Source organism: Camellia sinensis, chromosome 5, assembly GCF_055761805.1.
Source record: "Camellia sinensis isolate YWXY chromosome 5, ASM5576180v1, whole genome shotgun sequence".
Classification (NCBI taxonomy): domain Eukaryota; kingdom Viridiplantae; phylum Streptophyta; class Magnoliopsida; order Ericales; family Theaceae; genus Camellia; species Camellia sinensis.
This window is the reverse complement of record NC_138965.1, coordinates 189,379,280-189,400,452: the sequence shown is the minus strand read 5'-3', so window position 1 is coordinate 189,400,452 and position 21,173 is coordinate 189,379,280. Positions and strand designations below refer to the sequence as shown.

The 21,173-nt window shown below is 34.8% G+C and overlaps 1 protein-coding gene and 1 long non-coding RNA gene across 5 annotated transcripts; one reads left to right on the top strand and one right to left on the bottom strand.

The window, feature by feature from the left end:
• Positions 1-8,591: 8,591 nt before the first annotated feature.
• LOC114297798 (uncharacterized) lies at positions 8,592-13,027 on the top strand. Of its 4 annotated transcripts, none has more exons than XR_014330723.1 (5): positions 8,592-8,834; positions 9,548-9,731; positions 11,236-11,406; positions 12,141-12,314; positions 12,560-13,027. It is a non-coding gene; the product is annotated as an uncharacterized LOC114297798 (long non-coding RNA). The 4 variants fall into 4 exon arrangements; XR_014330725.1 differs by lacking the exon at positions 11,236-11,406 and adding an exon at positions 10,090-10,469 and having other exon boundaries at positions 8,600-8,834; XR_014330722.1 differs by lacking the exon at positions 8,592-8,834 and having other exon boundaries at positions 9,392-9,731; positions 11,296-11,406.
• A 1,223-nt stretch (positions 13,028-14,250) lies between these two features.
• Positions 14,251-19,620, bottom strand: LOC114297796 (LEAF RUST 10 DISEASE-RESISTANCE LOCUS RECEPTOR-LIKE PROTEIN KINASE-like 2.5). The gene is made up of 3 exons (XM_028242283.2): positions 18,723-19,620; positions 15,768-15,803; positions 14,251-15,599 (listed from the first exon to the last, which is right to left on the bottom strand). Exons 1-3 carry the CDS (start codon positions 18,886-18,888, stop codon positions 14,479-14,481), a joined length of 1,323 nt encoding a protein of 440 aa, XP_028098084.2. The 5' UTR covers positions 18,889-19,620; the 3' UTR covers positions 14,251-14,478.
• Between the last annotated feature and the right edge of the window lie 1,553 nt (positions 19,621-21,173).

The window sequence follows — 21,173 nt, the reverse complement described above, 5'->3', positions numbered from 1 at the left end:
CCAATTTCCCCATAATAAACTTTTACAGCTATTTTCATCTCATTACAGTATGAATAAGTTGCAACAAATACCGACAGATTTTGAAGAGAAAAAATCACAAGCAGCCTCAAATAAGTTGCACCAAACAAACCATGAAATTGATTTCATAAATTCAAATTAGAATTCCAGAATTTGATCCACAAACAATGAATACAAGCAGATAATGAAATTCAAATCTAGGTTGCAACACTAGCGAAATTAATTCTAAATGTAGAAAAAAATCATTTCAGATTCAAACTCTCTGGATCATAATTCGGATTTGAGTTACAGTAAAATTCACTGATAAATTACTGAACAAAACAACATCCATATTCAGCATACTATGACTTATTCAAAGCAATGATCTAATTCTGAATATGAGAAAACCGTAAGTTCAAATTATAATTCCAGAATTCGATCCACAAAAATGAAGATAAGTAGATAGTGAAATTTATATATAGGTTGCTATGATCATCTGTAAATGAAAATCAAAAGCTAAACTTTACCAGTAGAAGCGAGTCCTGCTCGGTTTTCTCCGATTCCTTCACTTTCTGTACAACAATCTGATCGATCGAGAAGATTTCAGTGAGATTAGTGGATAAGCAACAAGTTAACGAAGAGATTTCTCTGATCTCACAGAGAAACTGAGACAAAAGAGAGAGAGAGCAATTCAGAGCACACTTGATTTCTCAGATCATTACAGAGAAAGTTGAATCGATGAAGATGTGTTTAGGCTTACCGATTATGAAATCTTCAACAGTAGTGGACTTGAGAAAGTTGAATCGATCGAGAGATTCGAGTGAGAGATTCGAGCAAGAGAGGCAGTGAGATTCGAGCGAGAGACAGATTTTGAAAGGGAGAGAAAGAGAGAGCCCAGATTTGGAAAATAAGAAAAAAAAATGGGGGGATTGAGAGGGAAAGAAAGAGAGTCAGGAAAATGAGATGTTTTATTTATTTTTATTTTTGTAAGAACACGATTGGGTCAGGCAAATGAGATGTTTGATGTCTAAAAATGATTTTTTGCGACCGTTAAATAATCAGTCGCAAAAAAATAGACGCAAAAAGTCCTATTTCTAGTAGTGTATATATATATATATATATATATGTATAAACATTTTTATATAAATATATATTTGGGGTGGGAGTTATGTCATATTGGTTATAATAGTATCGGGTCATTTCAAGATGTTAGAATTATTTAACACTAATTCGATCCAAAAAAAAAAAAAAAATCTTTGTTGTTCTCGTGCCATAACATTTTCACTTCGTGTCTAAGTGTTAATATGTCATATCAAAAAAATTTCATCCTTAATTAAAACATAATAAGTGTATGGTGGCTCCGTTTGGTTTAGTTTTTTAAAAGAGTTTTGAATTTTAAATTATATTTTGAAAGATAAGGTTTTTGAAAGAGTTTTAAAAATAAAAACTTATTTGATTATGAGCTTTGAAAATAATTTTCGGATGATTTGTATGTTTCTTTATTTATTTTTTATAGTTCAATATATGGTGTGAGAAAATTGGTTGATTGGTGTGTACATGTGAGCGAATGAGAGAGGAGAGAGAAAAAATAATTAATTGATTGATATATATTTATATATATAAAGGCAAATTATATTAAACCCCTCAAACTATTGACCATTTACACTTTAACCCCTAATGTTTTAAACCCAACAATTGCCCCCTCAAACTATTTGAATTTGAACATTAAGTCATACTGTTAGTTATCTGTTAGATATTTGGATGAAAAATTATCAAGTGTTGTGCACATGATGATTATATTAGGCCAAGTTTGGGAAGACTAAATAAGTGCACTTTTTATCTTTTTAGACTAAAAAGTTGAGGTTGAAAATATGAATGTTTGGGTTAACTTTTTGACTTTTTATGAAAAAATGTGTAATAAAAAATTGTAAAAATTGATTTGTAGGAGAAAATTAGAATTGGGAGTTGTGCAGCCGTAATTGTTGACTTTTGGTAAATAGTGATAACTTTTTAACTTTTTGAGTAACTTTTTGGCTTTTTGGCTTTTTGGGGTGTTCCCAAACTTGGCCTAAATTTTAGGACCAAATTACCCTATTTTATCTTTTATAAAAATTTAATATAATCATCATGTGCACAACACTTGATAATTTTTCATTCAAATATCTAACAGAAGGATTTAATGTTCAAATTCAAATAGGTTGAGGGAGGTAAAGTATAATTGGTTGATAGTTTGAGCGAGTTTAATATGATTTGTCCAAAAAAAAAAAAAAAAAAAAAAGAGGATAGAAGAGAGAAAAAATAATTTTGAATTATATTTTGAAAGATACTAAACCAAACATGTTTTTAGATTTTTGAATCCAAAAATTGATTATCTAAACCAAAGTGAATAATTTTCCCAACCTGTTGAATTCCATAAAAATAAATATCTCCATAATGAAATTATTCATAAAAATATTTGATTTCAACTTAATACTATCTTTCCAATTTACAAAACTATACTCTATTATGGGTTCGTTTGGGATGTGTGTTGGCTTTTTTGACTATTTTAGCATGGGCTAAAAAGTTTGATTTGGGATGGCCTTTTTGATTTTTTTGATTTTTATAAGAAAAAAAGTGAAATAATTATAGTTTGGATGTGACATTTTATTTTTTAATCTATTTTGTCATTTTATGATTATTTTAACTCAAGATTGAGATGCCAAACGAACACTATGTTATCATTATTTTTAGATTGCATCCAAAATACATGATAAAAGAAATGGGGTAATAATATAAGGTGTGGGGATATATTTTCTGAGTACCAACACGTGGCAAGGTGACGCCGACGTGTCAGCCGAGGTGCCACGTGTCTTGGTCGTTGTGCCGAGGTCATCTCGGCTAGGCCGAGGTTGCTTCCGAAGATATCGGAATCCGAGATAAGCGGATAAGAGACAAGAGTCCTAGATTGAGAGAAGACTTCAGTTTGGGTAAAGATAAAACTCTTAGAGAGTTTATCCTGATCCCACTGGGAGTTCCAGATTAGCAGTAATCCTAAGTCCATTAGGGCCAGGCTCCTATTGGGACTAGGATTGTATTGGCTATAAAAGAGAGGCACCCCCATGGGTCTAAGGTATGCTTTTTATACTCAAGCTTGTGAGTTTAGTACTTGATTTATCTTTGAGAGATATACTGACTTGATCGTCGGAGTGCCCCCGGGTGGTCGAAACCACCGCGGGATTCTTATATTTCTGTTACAGGTCAGTCAGGTGCCATCTATTCTGCCAGTGCTCTCCAGCTGGTTACTAAGCGGGCAGTGTGGTCGGAAAATCACCCACACAATTTGGCGCCGTCTGTGGGAAAGAAAGAAGAATAGATGGCCAATGACGAACAGAATGACTAGATTAGAGACTACGCTCCTGCTGGGAGTGGAAGACCTATTGATCTCGACGTTGAAGGGGACAATAGCAACACAGACACTCGTGACCAGAGTCACGGAGTAAAAGAAGCCGGCCAGGAAGGTGACGCACCAAAGACAACAGATCGAAGCAACGAAGACGACCTCCAGGTATGAAAGGATAGATACCTGCGGAGGAACGAAGACCCTTCTAGAAGGGATGCAAAGACAGGGGGCATGAGCGCTCCCAAGAAGATAACATTCAAGTATAGAAGAGCTCAACCTGAGTGAGCAAATCCCGGATCCCAGATCCCAGAAGACATGATCTCGGCCTAGATGAGTAGGTCCGAGAAAAGAAGAGCTCAACCTGAGTGAGTAGATCCAAGATTCCAGAAGATAAGATCTCAGGACCTGAGTCCGAGAAGAGAAGAGCACAATGAGCAGATCTCAAATCCCAGAAGATAAAAAGGAAACACACAAGATCATACTAAAGTTGGCCAGAATTGAGAAGTATGCTAGGGCCGAGGAAGACATGCCAGGAACAAAGGCATCAGAACAAGAAAAGAGAAACGGCTCGCCGATGCGAGGCCGAAAATCAAACTCAGGTTGGAGCCAAGTAAGATCAATAGAGAAACCAAGGCCGACAACCTCGGATTGAATTTAACCTCGGCGACAAGGTCGAAGCTACATGATGAGAACCCAAGTGGATTTTAAGTTCACATTGGGGGCAAAGAGAAGAAGAATGCGGTTACCACTTGTTGAAATTTGTAGCAATTTACAAGTTGGTTAAACCAATATGATGCTTAGCCGAAGTTGAGCCGATATGATACTTAACTGAAGTTAAGCCGAGATAATGCTTAACCGAAGTTAAGCCCAGATGATGTTTTACCGAAGTTAAACCGAGACGATGCTTAACCGAAGTTTAGCCGAGATAATGCTTAACCGAAGTTAAGCCGAAGATGATGTTTAACCGAAGTTAAACCGAGATAATGCTTAACCGAAGTTAAGCCGAGACGATGCTTAACCGAAGTTAAGCCGAGATGATGCTTAATTGAAATTAAGCCGAGATGATTCCTTGTCTCCACTTGTTGAAATTTGTAGCAATTTACAAGTTGGAGTCAAGCTGATTCCTTGTCTCCACTTGTTGAAATTTGTAGCAATTTACAAGTTGGAGTCAAGCTGATTCCTTGTCTTCACTTGTTGAAATTTGTAGCAATTTACAAGTTGGAGTCAAGCTGATTCCTTAATTCACTTGTTGAAATTTGTAGCAATTTACAAGTTGGAATTAAGCTGATTCCTTATCTTCACTTGTTGAAATTTGTAGCAATTTACAAGTTGGAGTTAAGCTGATTCCTTATCTTCACTTGTTGAAATTTGTAACAATTTACAAGTTGGAGCTAAGCCGAGATTACTGTTTCTCTTCACTTGTTGAAATTTGTAGCAATTTACAGGTCGAAGTGAAGCTGAGGTTATAGTCTGCACACTTGTAGCAATCTACAGGTTGGTTAAACCAGAGAAGATGCTTAACACTTGTTGAAATTTGTAGCAATTTATAAGATAATGTTAAGCCGACTTGTGATCATCTGTTGAAATTTGCAGCAATTTACAGGTTGAGGTAAAAGCTAAGTATATTGTTTAAACACTTGTTGAAATTCATAGCAATTTACAAATAGATTATTGTTTAACACTTGTTATGTTAATCCTTGTTGAAATTTGTAGCAATTTACAAGTAGGCTAGACCGAGATCACCGTTTTAACACTTGTTGAAACTTGAGAAAAAGTTCGCAAAGTTAACATTGAGTAGTATATGTTTCACACTTGTTAGAATTTATGAAAAGTTTGCAGGTCAGTATCTTGCCGAAGTAAAAGTTTTGTAGCTATTATACCCGAGGTATGTAACCCCGAGAAGATTGCACAAAGGAGGCAAAGTATGAAAGGCATGCACAATATTCTAAGTATAGAATCTTGCAAGAGCAGTTAGAAGAAGATCAAAACAGAATTCGTCGTGATTGACACACCTTCACCTTATAACATCATCTTGGGAAGGCGATGGTTGCATGCAATGGGGGCAGTTCCCTCAACGTTGCATCAACTATTGCGGTTCTCCACAGAACATGGGATTGAAAGAGTCAGAGGGGATCAACTGCAGGCGAAGAATTGCTCCATGGCAGCAATGAAAACTACCTGCAACATTCGGGAACCAGGGAAGGCAGAGATTGAAGACGAGGACATGGAGGTCCTAGATGATGTCGGCAAGGAGCCAGCCAAAAAGAATGAAGAGACACTGAAGAAAATCTTCGTCCAGGAGGGCGACGAAGAGCGCTTCATTCAGAGAAGGAAAATTGAATTTCAAGAACAAGGAGTCACATCGGCCATATGCAGAGCTTACATTATCTAAAGAACAAAAAGGTACAAGAGTACAAGCGACAAAAAGAAGGAAAAACTTCAAAAACTGAGATGATGCTTAACCGAAGTTAAGCCGAGATGATGTTTAACCGAAGTTAAACTGAGGTGATGTTTAACTGAAGTTAAATTGAGATGATACTTAACCGAAGTTAAACCGAAATGATGTTTTACATTTGTTGAAATTCTAAGAGAATTTACAAGTTAAAGAGTGCACAAAGTTAAATGTCGGCAAAAGATTTGCCGGAGTCAAACGTCGTTTTGATTAGAACAGAACCACTAAGTACACACCAGAAGAGGTGACCAGAATTGTGAAAAGGAATAAATGCTTCAAGAAATAGCGATGATAGTTTGCAAAGGCCAAGAGAAAGAGGGTCTAAAGGGGGTGAATTAAATACCAGAAGTTTTAGTACATCGGCGAAAGAAGAACACATGAGGTATGTGACTACGGCACGAAGCCAACTTCCCTAATGTGATCCTAAGTACAACTTACGTTCATATTAGGGGGCAGAGAGAAGGTGTAGGGGAAAGGAATGATAATTAAGGAGCAAGGAATGTTAACACTTGTTGAAATTTTTGAATTACAAGATGAGTTAAACCGAAGATTATGAAGTCTACCACTTGTTGAAATTTGTAGCAATTTACAAGTTTGGTATAGCCGAGATAACACTGAAAGACGTTTCCAAGATATGATCAACCGAGATGACCAACTAGCTTGTTAAGAGCTGAGAAAGTTGGCAAGTACAAAAATGAAGACCTTAAAGAACTAGGGACTGAAAGCAAGAACGTCGGACTAATCTGCTTCGACGGACGACAATGGTTCAGCCTCGGCAGTCAGTTGGAGGAGCTTCTCTACCGCTACCTCGGCATCAATTTCAAGAAGGAAGCTCGGCATCAGCGGTAGGTTATGTCTCACCCCCAGAAGACAGTTGGAAAGAACTTCTCAGCAGCCTTCTCAGCCACGAGCTCAGCATCAACCTCCTGAAGAGTTTGATCAAAGCTTTTCTTGGCGATTGGCACCTCGAAGTTTTGAAAGCAAGGATTGAAAGCAAAAAATCTGGGAAAAGACACAGAAAACAGAAACAAGAATGTAATTCGTAAATCAAAAATGGTGATGAAGCTATCAGGAAATTAAGACAAAAGGATTGCACAGGTGTGTCAAGCCAAGAACAGTGACAGAAATCAACAGATATGTGAACAGTGTGTAGCCAAGAAGATGATTTGGAAATAACGGGTAAAACAAGCAATGGTGATTAACAATGAAGCAGAGCTTCTTGGAAAGCAACAAGAAATAAAGCCAGGAGGAACAGTGGCTTACCAGAAAGAGGGAAGTCGAAATGAGAATTGCCGAAGTCTGACAACAATGACAGAATGACGTAAAGCTTCACCGGAGGAGAAAAACGAAGATAGTTGCAGAAGCTTGAAAGCTTGGAACAAATGACGGATTTAAGCAAAAAAGCTAGAAAGAGAAGAAACCAGAGGATTAAATGAGAAAAGAGAAAAATAATCAAGAAGACGACAAAGTTCAAGAATAAAGCCAAGTGCACAGGCACTAAGTAAGTATGTGAAGAACAAGAAAGTAATGACCCAGACATGATGCTAGCAACAGAAAGCGGATATGACAAGAACAGTGCCAGGCATTCAAACAATTTAAGACTTGAAAACAGACAAAAATAGAAGACAACAGAGGGCAAATAAACAGATTCAAAGTAAATCAGAAGAGTTATGAAAGATTGAGCTTAATAAAAAAGTAAGAGTTTATGAACCTACAAAGTGAAGTGAACGCCGATATGAAAATCACCGGAGTCAAATAGGTGACTGGAAATCGGGAACTCACCAGAGAGTGTGAGTGGAGCAGTTGCAAAGCTCTTGGAGTTTACGAATTAAAGGAACCAGAATCTCGGCTAGGAGGTGCGATTTCAAGCAGTTTGGAAAGCATGAAACTTGATTCTTGACACCAGTGGACAGCGAAGTCCAGGGAACTTTGAGGTCGGCAAGTTTGATCTCAGACAGAGGGGCACAGATGAACGAACAGTGTAGGTTCCATCACCTCAGAATGCCGAGGTAATAGAACCTAGGGGGCAGTTGTGGGGATATATTTTCTGAGTACCAACACGTGGCAAGGTGACGCCGACGTGTCAGCCGAGGTGCCACGTGTCTTGGTCGTTGTGCCGAGGTCATCTCGGCTAGGCCGAGGTTGCTTCCGAAGATATCGGAATCCGAGATAAGCGGATAAGAGACAAGAGTCCTAGATTGAGAGAAGACTTCAGTTTGGGTAAAGATAAAACTCTTAGAGAGTTTATCCTGATCCCACTGGGAGTTCCAGATTAGCAGTAATCCTAAGTCCATTAGGGCCAGGCTCCTATTGGGACTAGGATTGTATTGGCTATAAAAGAGAGGCACCCCCATGGGTCTAAGGTATGCTTTTTATACTCAAGCTTGTGAGTTTAGTACTTGATTTATCTTTGAGAGATATACTGACTTGATCGTCGGAGTGCCCCGGGTGGTCGAAACCACCGCGGGATTCTTATATTTCTGTTACAGGTCAGTCAGGTGCCATCTATTCTGCCAGTGCTCTCCAGCTGGTTACTAAGCGGGCAGTGTGGTCGGAAAATCACCCACACATAAGGAATTTAAAAATTTCATAATATCTATTAATTTATTTCTTACCTATTTGTCCAATTCATTGTCACCACTTGCCATCCCCAGTTGCGACCGGTGGCCGCCACTATGGGCAACTTTCTGATAATTTTTCAGCCTACTTTCGGATAATGTTATGACTTTATCAGATTTGTTGACAAAACCCTACTTCTCTGCAACTCTTCTATGCTTAAAAAATTCGTGCTTGATTTCGATTACATGTCGGAATTCGCTTCCAATATCAACTCATGGACTCTATTCGTCTTGCCACAGGAATTGTTTACCAATTCATCCTTCAGAGAATTGCGTTTTTCCTTGTGCAGCTTGATGCCCAAAGGAGTTGTTTGCTGGAAATTGCTGAAGACATTGTCAATTGGGCATGTCAAGTTGAATGATGGTGTGATTGACAAGATATTAGAGGGTAGTCCTGTATTGGAGAATTTAGAATTGTATTACTTTTATGGCTTCACTCGTTTGCATGTTAGCAAAGCAAATCTGGAAATTTTGATCTTGAGAGAATTTTGGGAATTGATGGACATCTATGAAGGCGACGGTGGAATATTTAAATCCTCGAATAGTGAAGGATTATTTCTGTTTGCAACTTTGCCATTCAATTCATAAAAAAAAATTGTGCATATATCTTAAATTAGGATGGTATAGTAATGGTTAGTACGAACTGTTAGTCTATGGCATGGGTAGCGCCCATGGCGAAGCCATATTGCCAACGTCTATAAATTATTGAAAAAAATGTTCCTTTTCTTTCCCTAGTGTTCCTGCAGTTGCAAATGTTTTCATATTTTGTCCATCTTTTGCGCTTGTTTTTTTGTGCTAAATGATGTTTATTATCAAAGTCCATTGTTGTCGATTACAATCAATATTATTCTTAGGGTTCAACTAAGCTGATCCTATCCTTTGTGGTTACTTTTGCTCCAATGTAAGGAGTGATTGTTTGTGATACATGATTTGAAAATTAAACTCAGCTGAAGAAATTCCATCTAGTTTGTTCATTTTTTTAAACGCAATATTTTTATGGTAAGGTCTGCGAAACAATGTGCTAGAATCTTCTAATTGGTTTCATCTTTTTTTTTTTTTTTTTATTTAATTTGTTTTTCATTTTGCTTATGATGGAAAAAGGTACTGTCAATAATGGAAATGAAAGGTTTATGTTCTCCACTGTCAAAGTGTGAATGTTTAACACTACGTACATGCATTGCGAAATCTGTCCTCCCTGGAATAGCAAGCCTCTTGGAAAGTTCCTCTCATCTAGACGACATTAGTGATAATCTCAACGTTCTCTTCGTGCCCTTCCCAGAAGGAGGTATGTTTTTTCATAATCATTTCCTTAATTAATTTCTTTGAGATAAGTAAAAACAACTTCAATAAAGAATGGCTTTGAATCTATCTTTATGTATTTTATCTAATAGTGCCAAGCAATTGTATTGCTTAGTAATAACTATAATTTGTTTGGGTGGTTGATTGTAGGAAGTGATTGATGAGTTATTTGTCTAGATTGGATGTGATTATTTTGAAAATACTTCTTTTTTTTTTTAATTATAAGTAAATAAATTGTACTTTCCCATCATGTTACCCGTGAAGTGGAATTTTGAATCATTTCAATGAGTATAAGAAACTGATCATTGCTAAAATTATGCCGACACCCTTGAATTTATGCATAGATTTCAGTTTATTGAATTCTTCATCTGCCGTGGTTTTGGAACATTCTCACCTTCACCCACCTTTTTGATGTTGATGGGGAGAACTACTGGACATCACAAAAGAGGACTTTTAAGTGTTTGATGTTGCATCTCAAAATAGTTAAGTTTACTCGTTCAAGTCAGATATACTGTTGCGTGGACTTCTTTTTTCTGCAATTTCTATTGAAGAATGCGAGGGTGCTGCAAAAGATGTTTATCCATAATCCGGCAATCAGACGTGGCCTAAGGGGAGACAATACAGTGCCGATGGAACTTTTCCAAGAAGCTCAAAAGCTTTTAAGTTTTCCAAGATCCTCTCCTGATGCAGTTGTGATGTTCGATTAGTGAAATGGAAAACTCAAGTAATTCGCTTTCTCAGTGGAAACACTACTGTTTTTTCCTTTGATTATGATTTTGTTCTGTCTGACTTTTGAAGCAGGCTATACTTCATTGGATATTATTTTGTTTATATCTAATGGCAGAACTTTAGAAACTCTGTTATGTGGGGGTTGCACTTTATAAACTGTGCTATGCATGAAGATTATTTAAATTCACTTAGTTGAACCTGGATTTGTTTTGTTCACTGGGAAGTTTTCAAACAGTGTGCAGTTGATGGTGATCCTAATTGTTTTGTGCATTGTTAGGGGAAACTTTTCTAGGAGTGATGGGGAGTTAGTTAATAACACATTCAAATTTGTTAAATTAAAACTTGAATGCCCCGACTGAATGATAAGAAATTCAGCTGAAGAATGTACTTGTGGATGTAAAAAATAAAAAATAAAAGAATAATTCTATGATTTTGCTTGGACCTTCAACTTCTATTCAAATTTGGTACTAATTACTTGAAATGTGATGTCTGAGTATCTGGATTAAGAAAGCTTTCGACCTAATAGATAATAGGTTTATTATATGTTTACATATGTTTATTTGCTATTATATAAAGAAGAGTTGAGGCTGCCAAAAGTCTTCGTCCAAAAAATACTCCAGCATTGAATCTTTCTCTTGCATAATGCCAACCAAATTGATTTTTTTTAATAAAAAAATTGATAGTGAGAAAATAAACAGTTAATACAAAACTAATCTGAACATGTGGTTGCTATTATCTGATCGACTTAATTTTTTATATAGATAATGTACTCGACAAACTCTAAAATTTGATGGTTTTGATCATTGAGGTGGGACCAAAAGTGAGCTCGCTAACTGAATTGGACGGTTATCTCCAACTAGAGACAAGCTGGACCTATAAAATTAGGGAATATCTTATCTTCATCTGAACTAGACAGTTGAGTTATCTTACCGGTAAGAGTTTATGAAAATATTCAACTGCACTAAATGTAGGCATTTCATAACTCTTGGTAGATAATTACACCACTTTTGTGTCTCCAGAATCATTTGTTGGTTTTTTGACTTAAATCCTCGAATATAAAGAATTGTTTCTATTTGTAACTTTGCCATTCAATTCATCAATTTTGTGCATACTTGTTAAATTAGAAGGGTGTGGTAACAATTAGTATGAACCGATGGCCTACAAATTATTGAAAAGATGTCCTTTTTTTTTCCTAGTGTTCCCGCCGTTGAAAATGTTGATTCACAATATATAGCCAACTTATATCGGTGGGCCAGATATTGAGATTGACTCATCTGAGTTAAAGAAAAAGAACTGAGCTATGGCTTTGTCCATGTTTTGTGCTTGTTTTCTTGTGCTAAATGGTATTTATTAGTAAAAGTCCATGCTTCTCAATTACAAATAACCGTATTAATGATTTTATCCTTTGTTTGCTCCAATGTAAAGAGTGATACATCGTTTGTAAATTATACACTGACGATGAAATTCCACGTAGTTTTTCCTTTTTCAGTACACTATTTTTTTAGTTTAGGGTCTGTCAAACAATCTGCTGGAATCTTCTAATTGGTTGCATCTATTTTTGTTTCTTCTCAATTTGTTTTTGCATCTTGCTTCTAGAATCTTCTAATTGGTTGTGTCTTTTTTTGTTTTTTTAATTTGTTTTGCATCTTGCTTCTAATGGGCAAAGGTACTGTCAATAATGAAAACAAATGTTTTGCGTTCTTCACTGTCAAAGTGTGAATGTTTAACACTAGATACGGCAATTAGGGGATCAGTCCTCCTTGGAATAGCAAGCTTCTTGGAAAGTTGTTCTCATCTACTGACATTAGTGATAATCACATCTCCTTCCAGCAATGGGGTGGTATGTTTTTCAATATTCTTTAACTTAATTATTTTCTTTGAGATATGTAAAGAATTTTATCAAAGACTGGATTTGAATCTCTCTGTGTGTATTTTATCTAATAATGCATATCAATTCTAGTGCTTAGTGTAGGGATGGATAAGTAAATAAATTTTACTTGTCCATCATAAGAAGTTGTTCATTGCTACAATTGCCTTGACATCATTAAATTTATGCATAGAGCTTAATGGATTCTTCATCTGCAGGTTTTTTGGGACAATCTCCCCCACCTTTTCCATTTTGGCAGGGGGAACTACTTGTTCAAGTTCGAATTACAGTGGCTTGGACTTATCTTTTGTGCAATTTCTATTGAAGAATGCAAGGATGTTGCAAAAGATGGTTATCAATATGCTAATGGCCGACGATATGGTGCGGATGGATCTTTTCCAAGCAGCTCAAAAGTTTTTAAGTTTTCCAAGATCCTATCCCAATGCAGTAGTTACGTTCAATTAGTGAAATGGACAACTCAAGTAATTCACTTTCTCATTGAGACATAGTTTTTTTTTTTTTTTTTTTTTTCTTTCAATTATTATTTTGTTATGTTGGTCTTTTGAAGCAAGCAATGTTTTATTGAATAATAGTTTGTTTATAGAAGGTAGAACTTTAGCAACTCTGTCATGTTTGAGCGATTGTTTATTGGATATAATAATTTTAGGGGTTTCCCTTTTTCTAAATTCACTTGGGTTGCATTTGGATTTATAGATTTAAAATGAATGGATTTGGCATTATTAATTTCTAGAGTATGGTCTTCAGTTCAATCTAATATTCTAGATCATGATATATGTAAGAATGGATTTGAGATTTTTATATTGGTGGATAGAGTTAACAATCTACCTTTAATATTTAATCTTATAAATTTATTAGATTCAACCCCCAAGTTCCTTCGTTTAAAATTCGCTCGTACAAAAGGAGCCTTAGTTTTTGAACCTGTACTTGTTCTGTTCATTGGGAAGTTTGCATGTGGAGTTGTAGTTAAGCCTAGGTGTTTTGTGCATTAACAGGGGAAATTTTGGTTGAAGTGAGGGGGAGTTGGTTAATAACAAACACTAAAATTTGGTAAATTTTGGTTGAGATTTGAATGCCTGGACTGAATCGTTAGATATTTGGCCTCAAAGAATGTACTTGAACCACATTTGTTTGCATCACTATTGTTGGGATTAAGAAATAGGTTTACATGTGCATATGTTAGAGAGACGCATCAACTCCGTTATTTCAATTTTGAAGTACTGTGGGAGATGGGACATTTAGCCATATAACATTAACTATTTTTTAGTCTTTTTTTTTTTCTTTCAAAAAACTCAAAAAAATTCTGTAAATTTGACTTATTGCAATTATCATGTCTAATAATCAATAAAAATGTTATTTACACAAAATTATTTACACAAGTCTCTGAAGAGTGAATGATTTACATTTATCATTGACACCTTTTTTAAAGTAGCTGGTTTATAATTGTGTAATAACTTAGGCATTATTTGTTTGGATAAAAAACATTTTTGGAAAATATTTTCTACATTTTCTAGCATTTTATATATTTGAAAACAAAAATTAACAGAAATTTTTTGGTGAATAATGTTTTTCTATTTTGAAAGGTGGAAAATATTTTTTGGACAAACGTCTTATGAATACCACCACATCACTTCCACCAACACACCACCGTTGCTACTATCACCACTACCATTGTCACCATCACCCCACCATCGGCACCACCACCACCCCACTCCACCACTACCGCAACCACAAAAACCACGACACCATCACTCCGTTACTACCACGCCCACTAACCCACCACCACCGCCACAACCTCACTGCCATTAATACAACTACTAGTACATTAGTTTTAAACACCGGAAAATGCTTTCTACGAAAAACATTTTATTGAAAAATTTTGCCACAAAAAATTGTTTCCACAAAACACAAACAGAGCATTAGTGGAAAACTAATCCATAATGTAGAGCTGCAGCATATAGACATTCACATGCACCTAGCTATGAAACCAGATATACATTAATGGATCATAATATGATTTCTTTTGAAAATAATAGGCATCAACCACCTATTCAACTAATTTACGGCAATCCTTAGATCAAACTATTTGAGAGGAATAAACCAAGTAAATTTTCCTATTCTACAATGATTCCCTTAACAAGGATGATAAATTATCTGTAGTTGAAGCATCTGCCGGTGCTCTTGGGGTATAAGACAGGAAAGGCCTTGTTGGGATTTGCAGGGACTCTAGGCTCCCTTCTAACATATCTACCACCCTACTCATCATTGGCCATCTTGAAGGATCAGTCTGTATGGACCACAAACCAACTATTGTCATCTTTCTTACTCTTTCATTTTCCTCTTCATTCATGATACGATGCTGTCCAATTTCCTGTTCCAGTTCAAGAGGCTTGTATATCCAATTTGGGAAATATTTTTCACTGGTATAATCAACTCCACAATCAACATTCTTTCTCCCTCCAACCATCTCTAAAATCATCATTCCATAGCTATAGACGTCCGACTTGTGAGAGACACCTCCAAAGTTTCTAGAAAATACTTCTGGAGCAATATAACCGATTGTCCCTCTTGTGCCCAACATAGATATGATACTTTCCTTTTTAGGGCATAGTTTAGCAAGACCAAAATCAGAGGTCTTTGGGCAGAAGTCTTCATCTAGAAGAATATTATGAGGCTTTGTATCAAAATGCAAGATTCTTGTGTAACAACCACAGTGTAAGTACTCTAATCCTCGAGCAATGCCAATTGCAATTTGGTACAATGTTTCCCACCCTAACTGCTGCTTTGTCGAGGTGCTTTCATCATTTATGAACTTCTCCAAAGAACCATTAGGCATGAACCCATAGATGAGAGCTCTTTTGTGACCCTCGAAACAAAAACCCATAAGATTGACAATGTTAATGTGGGAAGTCCTACTAATACTTGTGACCTCATTAATAAATTTTTCCCCATTACCTTTTGATTCATTTAGGAACTTCACTGCAATGGGGTTACCATTTTTCAACTTTCCTTTGTACACCCCACCATGACCTATTTTTTCTTTGAAGTAGTTGGTCATTTTCCTTACACATGAATAACTGTATCTTTTTGGAGCAAGGGCACCACAGTTCTTTAGAATTGCTTCAACATTTTGATGGGTTTCATTTGCCTTCTTCCAAAAGATCATTGATCTACCTGATGAGTACCTCCAAATACAGCAGAACAGGACTATTGCTATCACTATACCAGCAGCTGAAACACCTACAATTATTATTACAACAAAGCAAAGTCAAGTTGTGGGAGAGAGATGCTAATTCCATTGGGTTTTAAAACATTCATTTGAAGCAATGCACAATCTAATTCAAAGAAAATAATATGTTGATTTTCATGTAAAAAAAACATAAAAAATCAAATGGGGCAATAGATTACCTATTGCAACTTCTACTTCCAAGTTCCTTTTGCTCCCTGCAACATAACCATTCAATTTGTGAAACTGAAATTAAAAAAGAATAATTACAATTGTCCTATAGATTTAGGCTGAGGCCTCTTGTTGAAGTTTTTGAAATACAAGAATCACAAAATGCCTTATTATTCTATATGAAAATTGAGTACCGAAATTCTTTTCATATAACATTACTCAATTTTATATGAACATAATTTTTTTATACCAATGATGTGATCTAGTCCTATTTCAAACTAAAAAACATACCATCACTACGTCAAAGTTGGACTTTAGCGGCGGTTTTTTACCGTCGTTAAAGGCTGTAAAACCTCCGTTAAAGCCTTTAACGGCGGTTTCATTACCGCCGTTTATGCGCGTGTCGGAAAAAGTACAACCGTCATAAAAAGGTAAATTACCGTCGTTAAAAGTCGACCAAAAACGGTGGTAATATAAGACCTTTAACGGCGGTTCTTTACCGCCGTAAATAGGTTCAAATTTTTCAAAAAGTAATTGTTTCTTCTTGCACTCCCCAAGTCTTGAACCCTCAACCTCTCATCCACCTACACCAACCACTCCACCACAGCCACTCTTCATGAAATGTATTTCCTAAATAAATATTTAAACATTACTTTTACTTTATTGTAGATGGTCATGTTCAACCCTAGCCGCGCGTGGTCACCACTCACCGGAGCTCCGCCAACAAAGACCGCCGTCATTAACGGCGGTAATGAGAGGGCTTTAGCGGCGGTTTCATTACCGCCGTTTAAAAATGGCTTTAGCGGCGATTTTTTAATGGCGGTTTCATTACCGCCGTTAAAGATATATTAACGGCGGTTTCGTTACCGCCGTTAATAGTATCTTTAAACGGCGGTAACGAAACCACCGTTAAAAAAACCGTCGTTAATGCCCTGTTTTGGCGTAGTGCATTACAACTCGTGAAGTGAGCGCAGTCCAGTATTATTAGAAAAGGTTAACACCCTAGTGATTTACGAATATTTCAATATTTTTCATTAGAAGTTCTCCTTAATAGGAAAAAAAATCAAATATAATGAAGATGCAATTGAGTTTTGGATTAACAAAATGTAGAACAATCGGTCATAATTTCATAGAACTGTGTAGTTGAACGATTAATTTGAAGAAAAATACACTATAATATATCATATGTCAAATTAAGAAGTCTACTTCTATTGTACTACATTAACATAGGTATGGTCACATAAGTTGGCATCCCGCCATAGTAGACAGTTAAGTACAACACCTCGTTGGCATGTTGGCATTACCCAGTTGAATCATTAACTGATCATAAAATGAATTGCCCTTGGTTGAGAGAGAGAGAGAGATGAAATGCTTCCCACCCCAATTGATGAAATGTCGACGAGTTCCTATCATATATGAATTTCTCAAGTGATCCATTAGGCATGAACTCGTATATACGAGCTCTATTGTGACCCTCAAAACAAAAGCCTAAAAGTCTACAATATTAACATGAGATGTCCAACCAATGGTCGCAACCTCATTAGTACTAACTCTTCTCCGGTACCTTTCAATCCTTTTAGAACCTTCATTGCCACAAAGCAACCATTTTGTAACTTTCTTTTGAAGACCCAACCAAAGTCTCTTGACCAAGTTTAACTCTGAAGGAGTCGGTCATTTTCTTTATGTCAGAATAGTGTACGTTTTTGGAGTAAGAGATCTATAATTCGTTAGAAAATTCTCAACATTTTGGTAGCTCTCTGTCAATTCACTTTGCAAGAGTTTCCTTGGGGACCTTTGGCGAATTTTTTAAATTGAGCCCTTCATATATCATTATCAAAAAAATAAAAAATAAATAGAATAAAAATAAAAATAAATTCTATAGCATTACAATTTAACAAAATTTAGATAACAAATATATATATATATATATAATAGCTGAATTTCAATTAGTTGAATTAAATCTTTATTTTTTAGCTTACCAATGCTATAATAACTAAAATTAATTGAGGGTTAGGATGAGAATTTTCGACACAACTCAAGCAATATACAAAATTAGCAAGTTAGGGTTGACTATTTTTCAACATGAATCTAAGTATGACACGACAAAATAACATGAATTATTAGTTATATATTTTAATGTTCACTAAGGGATGCCATGACATTTTTTTAATCTTTTATTTAATTCTATCTAACTAAATAAAAAAGTATGTAAAATAATAATTAAAGCTAATATCTTTTTTTCATTTAAGATATGTATCTTTTTGTTTCCTATTTTAGAGTCAATCTAGTAAAAAATATATAGTCATAAGGTACAATTTTTTTAATTAGAAAAATGCAATTGAATTAAAATCAAACATTCTATGAATAATTTCATTTAATAGAAATAAATTTTGTAAAATTCAACTTATGGAAAAAAGTTTAATCTCTCCATACACTTGCTAAGTTATTTTTAATTAAAAGTGAAACTTTTCATATTAAACATCAATCGAACACGAATCAAAATTTATTTATTTTTAATTAAATAAATTTTATAAAAATAAATAAATTGAGCCAATATTAAAATAATTATGAAACAACAAGACATGATATACTCTCCTAATTAGGAGCCCTAAATTTTGTTCAAAATTGGGGGCCGAGGCGACCGCCTTATCGCCTCACCTCCCAGGGCCGGCCCTGTTTCCTTATGATGTAGAACAATAGAATTAATAAAATCCCAACTCCAGCGGCAGCTGAAGCAATTAGACATGTTTAGTAGATTGGAAACCAAGCATCTAAATATATTCATGCATAAAAATATTAGTTATAAAAGTTACGTTAAAAATATTAGTTATAAAAGTTACGTATATTAGTTACTTCTTCTTGCAACCAATGTCAATAAAAAATTAAATATTCGGCATGTTTAAAAGGCTGTCTGAAAATAAAGTCTAATGTTAAGTAATAGCATGCATACGCAGAAATGCCAATACCTTCATCCTTTATGCAATGGAACTCTCCGAGGCCGGGAGATGGACATTGGCCTCCATTATGGTGACACTCGTAACATTCCTTTGACACATGCAACCCGATAGTGAATTCATAAGCCAATAGTGAAAATAGATCACTGACGTTTTGATTCCGGATTGATGGCAGCATTGGTAGTTGAATAACCACACAGTCAGGTGAAATATTGGCAGGAGTTGGAGTATGTTGATTAGGATCTGTATAGTAGACAGTGTAGCCTGTGCAGTTGCTGAAACTGTAAACTTCTGTCTGCAGTTGAGGTTTACTGCTGCCGTTTGTAGGGCATTTGAACAAGGAGGAGAGGTTGGGAGAGATTGTATAGGAAATAGAACGAGTAGGATAGGGAAAAAGAAATATTACTGAAAATGTGGCAAATTAGAGCTTATGAGCTTTCGTAGATATTTGTCACTAACATTTACAGCTTCATCATTCAAGAATTCCTTAACTTCATACGGTTGGTGCGTCCACCCCAAATAGATTATTGGTACTGGTTCGCTACAATTGACAGTACACAACCCACATCCGGGATATGTGCCGTTGGAGAAAGGGAATTTGATAGGCCCAAGTTTTCCACAGTTGAAGGACTGTGGACAACCATGTTGGTACTTGTCGTCTTGCCAAGTAGAGTGAACAATCACTAAAATGGGAGACAACAAAGAAAGAAAAAATGGAGGAAAACCCATTCGAAATACCCAATTCAGCAAACGAAAATAAACCACCATAGCAGAGAATAAGGAAATGCTCTTCTTACTTGTGTTATCCAACGACTTGCTAAGCGTAGCATTTGGAGTTGGGAGTCGTTGGCTGCTCTGGAATTGATTGGGGTTTCCTTCTCAGCTTCCTCGTTGACCAGCAATTGACTGAGTGACAGACTCATTTTGATAGTTTAAGTTGTGTTTGAATGATGAAATTAAATAGAGGTTTAAAAAGAAAAAAAAGGATAATAAAAAGTTAAATGAAATATAATTATATTTTATTTATATTTAAAAAAATTATTATAATTTTACTTAAATTTATAATTTAAACATAATTTTAATATTTATATTTTCAATCAACGCTATAGACTATAAACATCTAGTCATTTTTCCACTCGAAAAAAGAAAATATCTAATGAAAAAATATCTAATGATTTTAGGTCATGTTTGTTTGGACGGACTGGATTAGCATTCCCAAGACTCATAGTCCTAGGATTACGAATCCGTTGGATTATGTATCCTATCTTAACTAATAGTCAAGTTTAAAATAATTAATCCGTACTTCAATTGTTTAACCAAACATCGGATTAATAATTTTATTGGACTATTAATCCAATCTCAAGCTCATGTCCACCCAAACAAACATGACCTTAGTCTCATAGAAGACCAACTGACCCACCAAAAATATATGGTAAATAAAGTGTGTTAGCTTTACTTTTTGTGTGGCTCATTAGAGCTTTTACATCAGCCTCAACAAATATAAATTTTGGTTAAATGTTGTTAATAAATGGATAGATTATAAATACACTTTTTGAGATTTATTTAAAGTATAAATTATTTTTTACAGTTTGAAAAATTACAAATACTTTCTTGTTAGAATTTTTTATTTAATAGAATTAATTAAAAAAATAAAATTCATAATTGCTCTCCTATATAATAATAAAATTACTTAAATGTATCTAAATAGTAAAATATTTTTAAAAATTAATAAATACACAAAAATATAAAAAATGCACTAAATTTTTGTATGTTTTTATATTTTTAGTATTTAGTGGATTTTTTAAAGATTTTTTTCACAAATATTAGATTTTTTAAGTGTATTTAGGTTAGGTATGTCTAAAAAAAAATTACTTAAAATATTCAAAAAAATGTAGTGAAAACAAAAAATATGAAAAACGAAAAAGTAGAATTTTTTGAAAAGTAAATTCTAGAAATTGAAACCAAATAGAGTGATTATTATTCTAAAAAGATCAATAACGGGTATTATTATTTTAAAAAATCAATAAGTGTGTCACATAATTTATATATGACTTGATTCCGTTTAAATCTCTAATATAATCCTAATGAAAATAATAGTTCCACATGATTAACTGTTGAGTTTTAAAATTTAGGGCGGTAAAGTGTAAATGAGTCATAGTTTAAGAAGGTTTATCCTATGTTTAACTTATACCTCTAAGATAAATTTAAACTATGAAGTAAATTTTAAAAAAAAAAATGTGAAAAACAAAAGTTAAGACCAAAATGAGAAAATGGTAAACATAAAGGGGACAAAATGTAATTTATCCACTAAACTGAATTGCCATAAAAAATAAAAATAAAAATAGATAAATTACAAATACAACACTTGAAATTTGTTTAAAATACAAATTAGTCCTTATGTTTTCAAAAATTACATCATGCCCCTTTAAGTTTATAACCGTGTAACAAATTATCTATTTTATT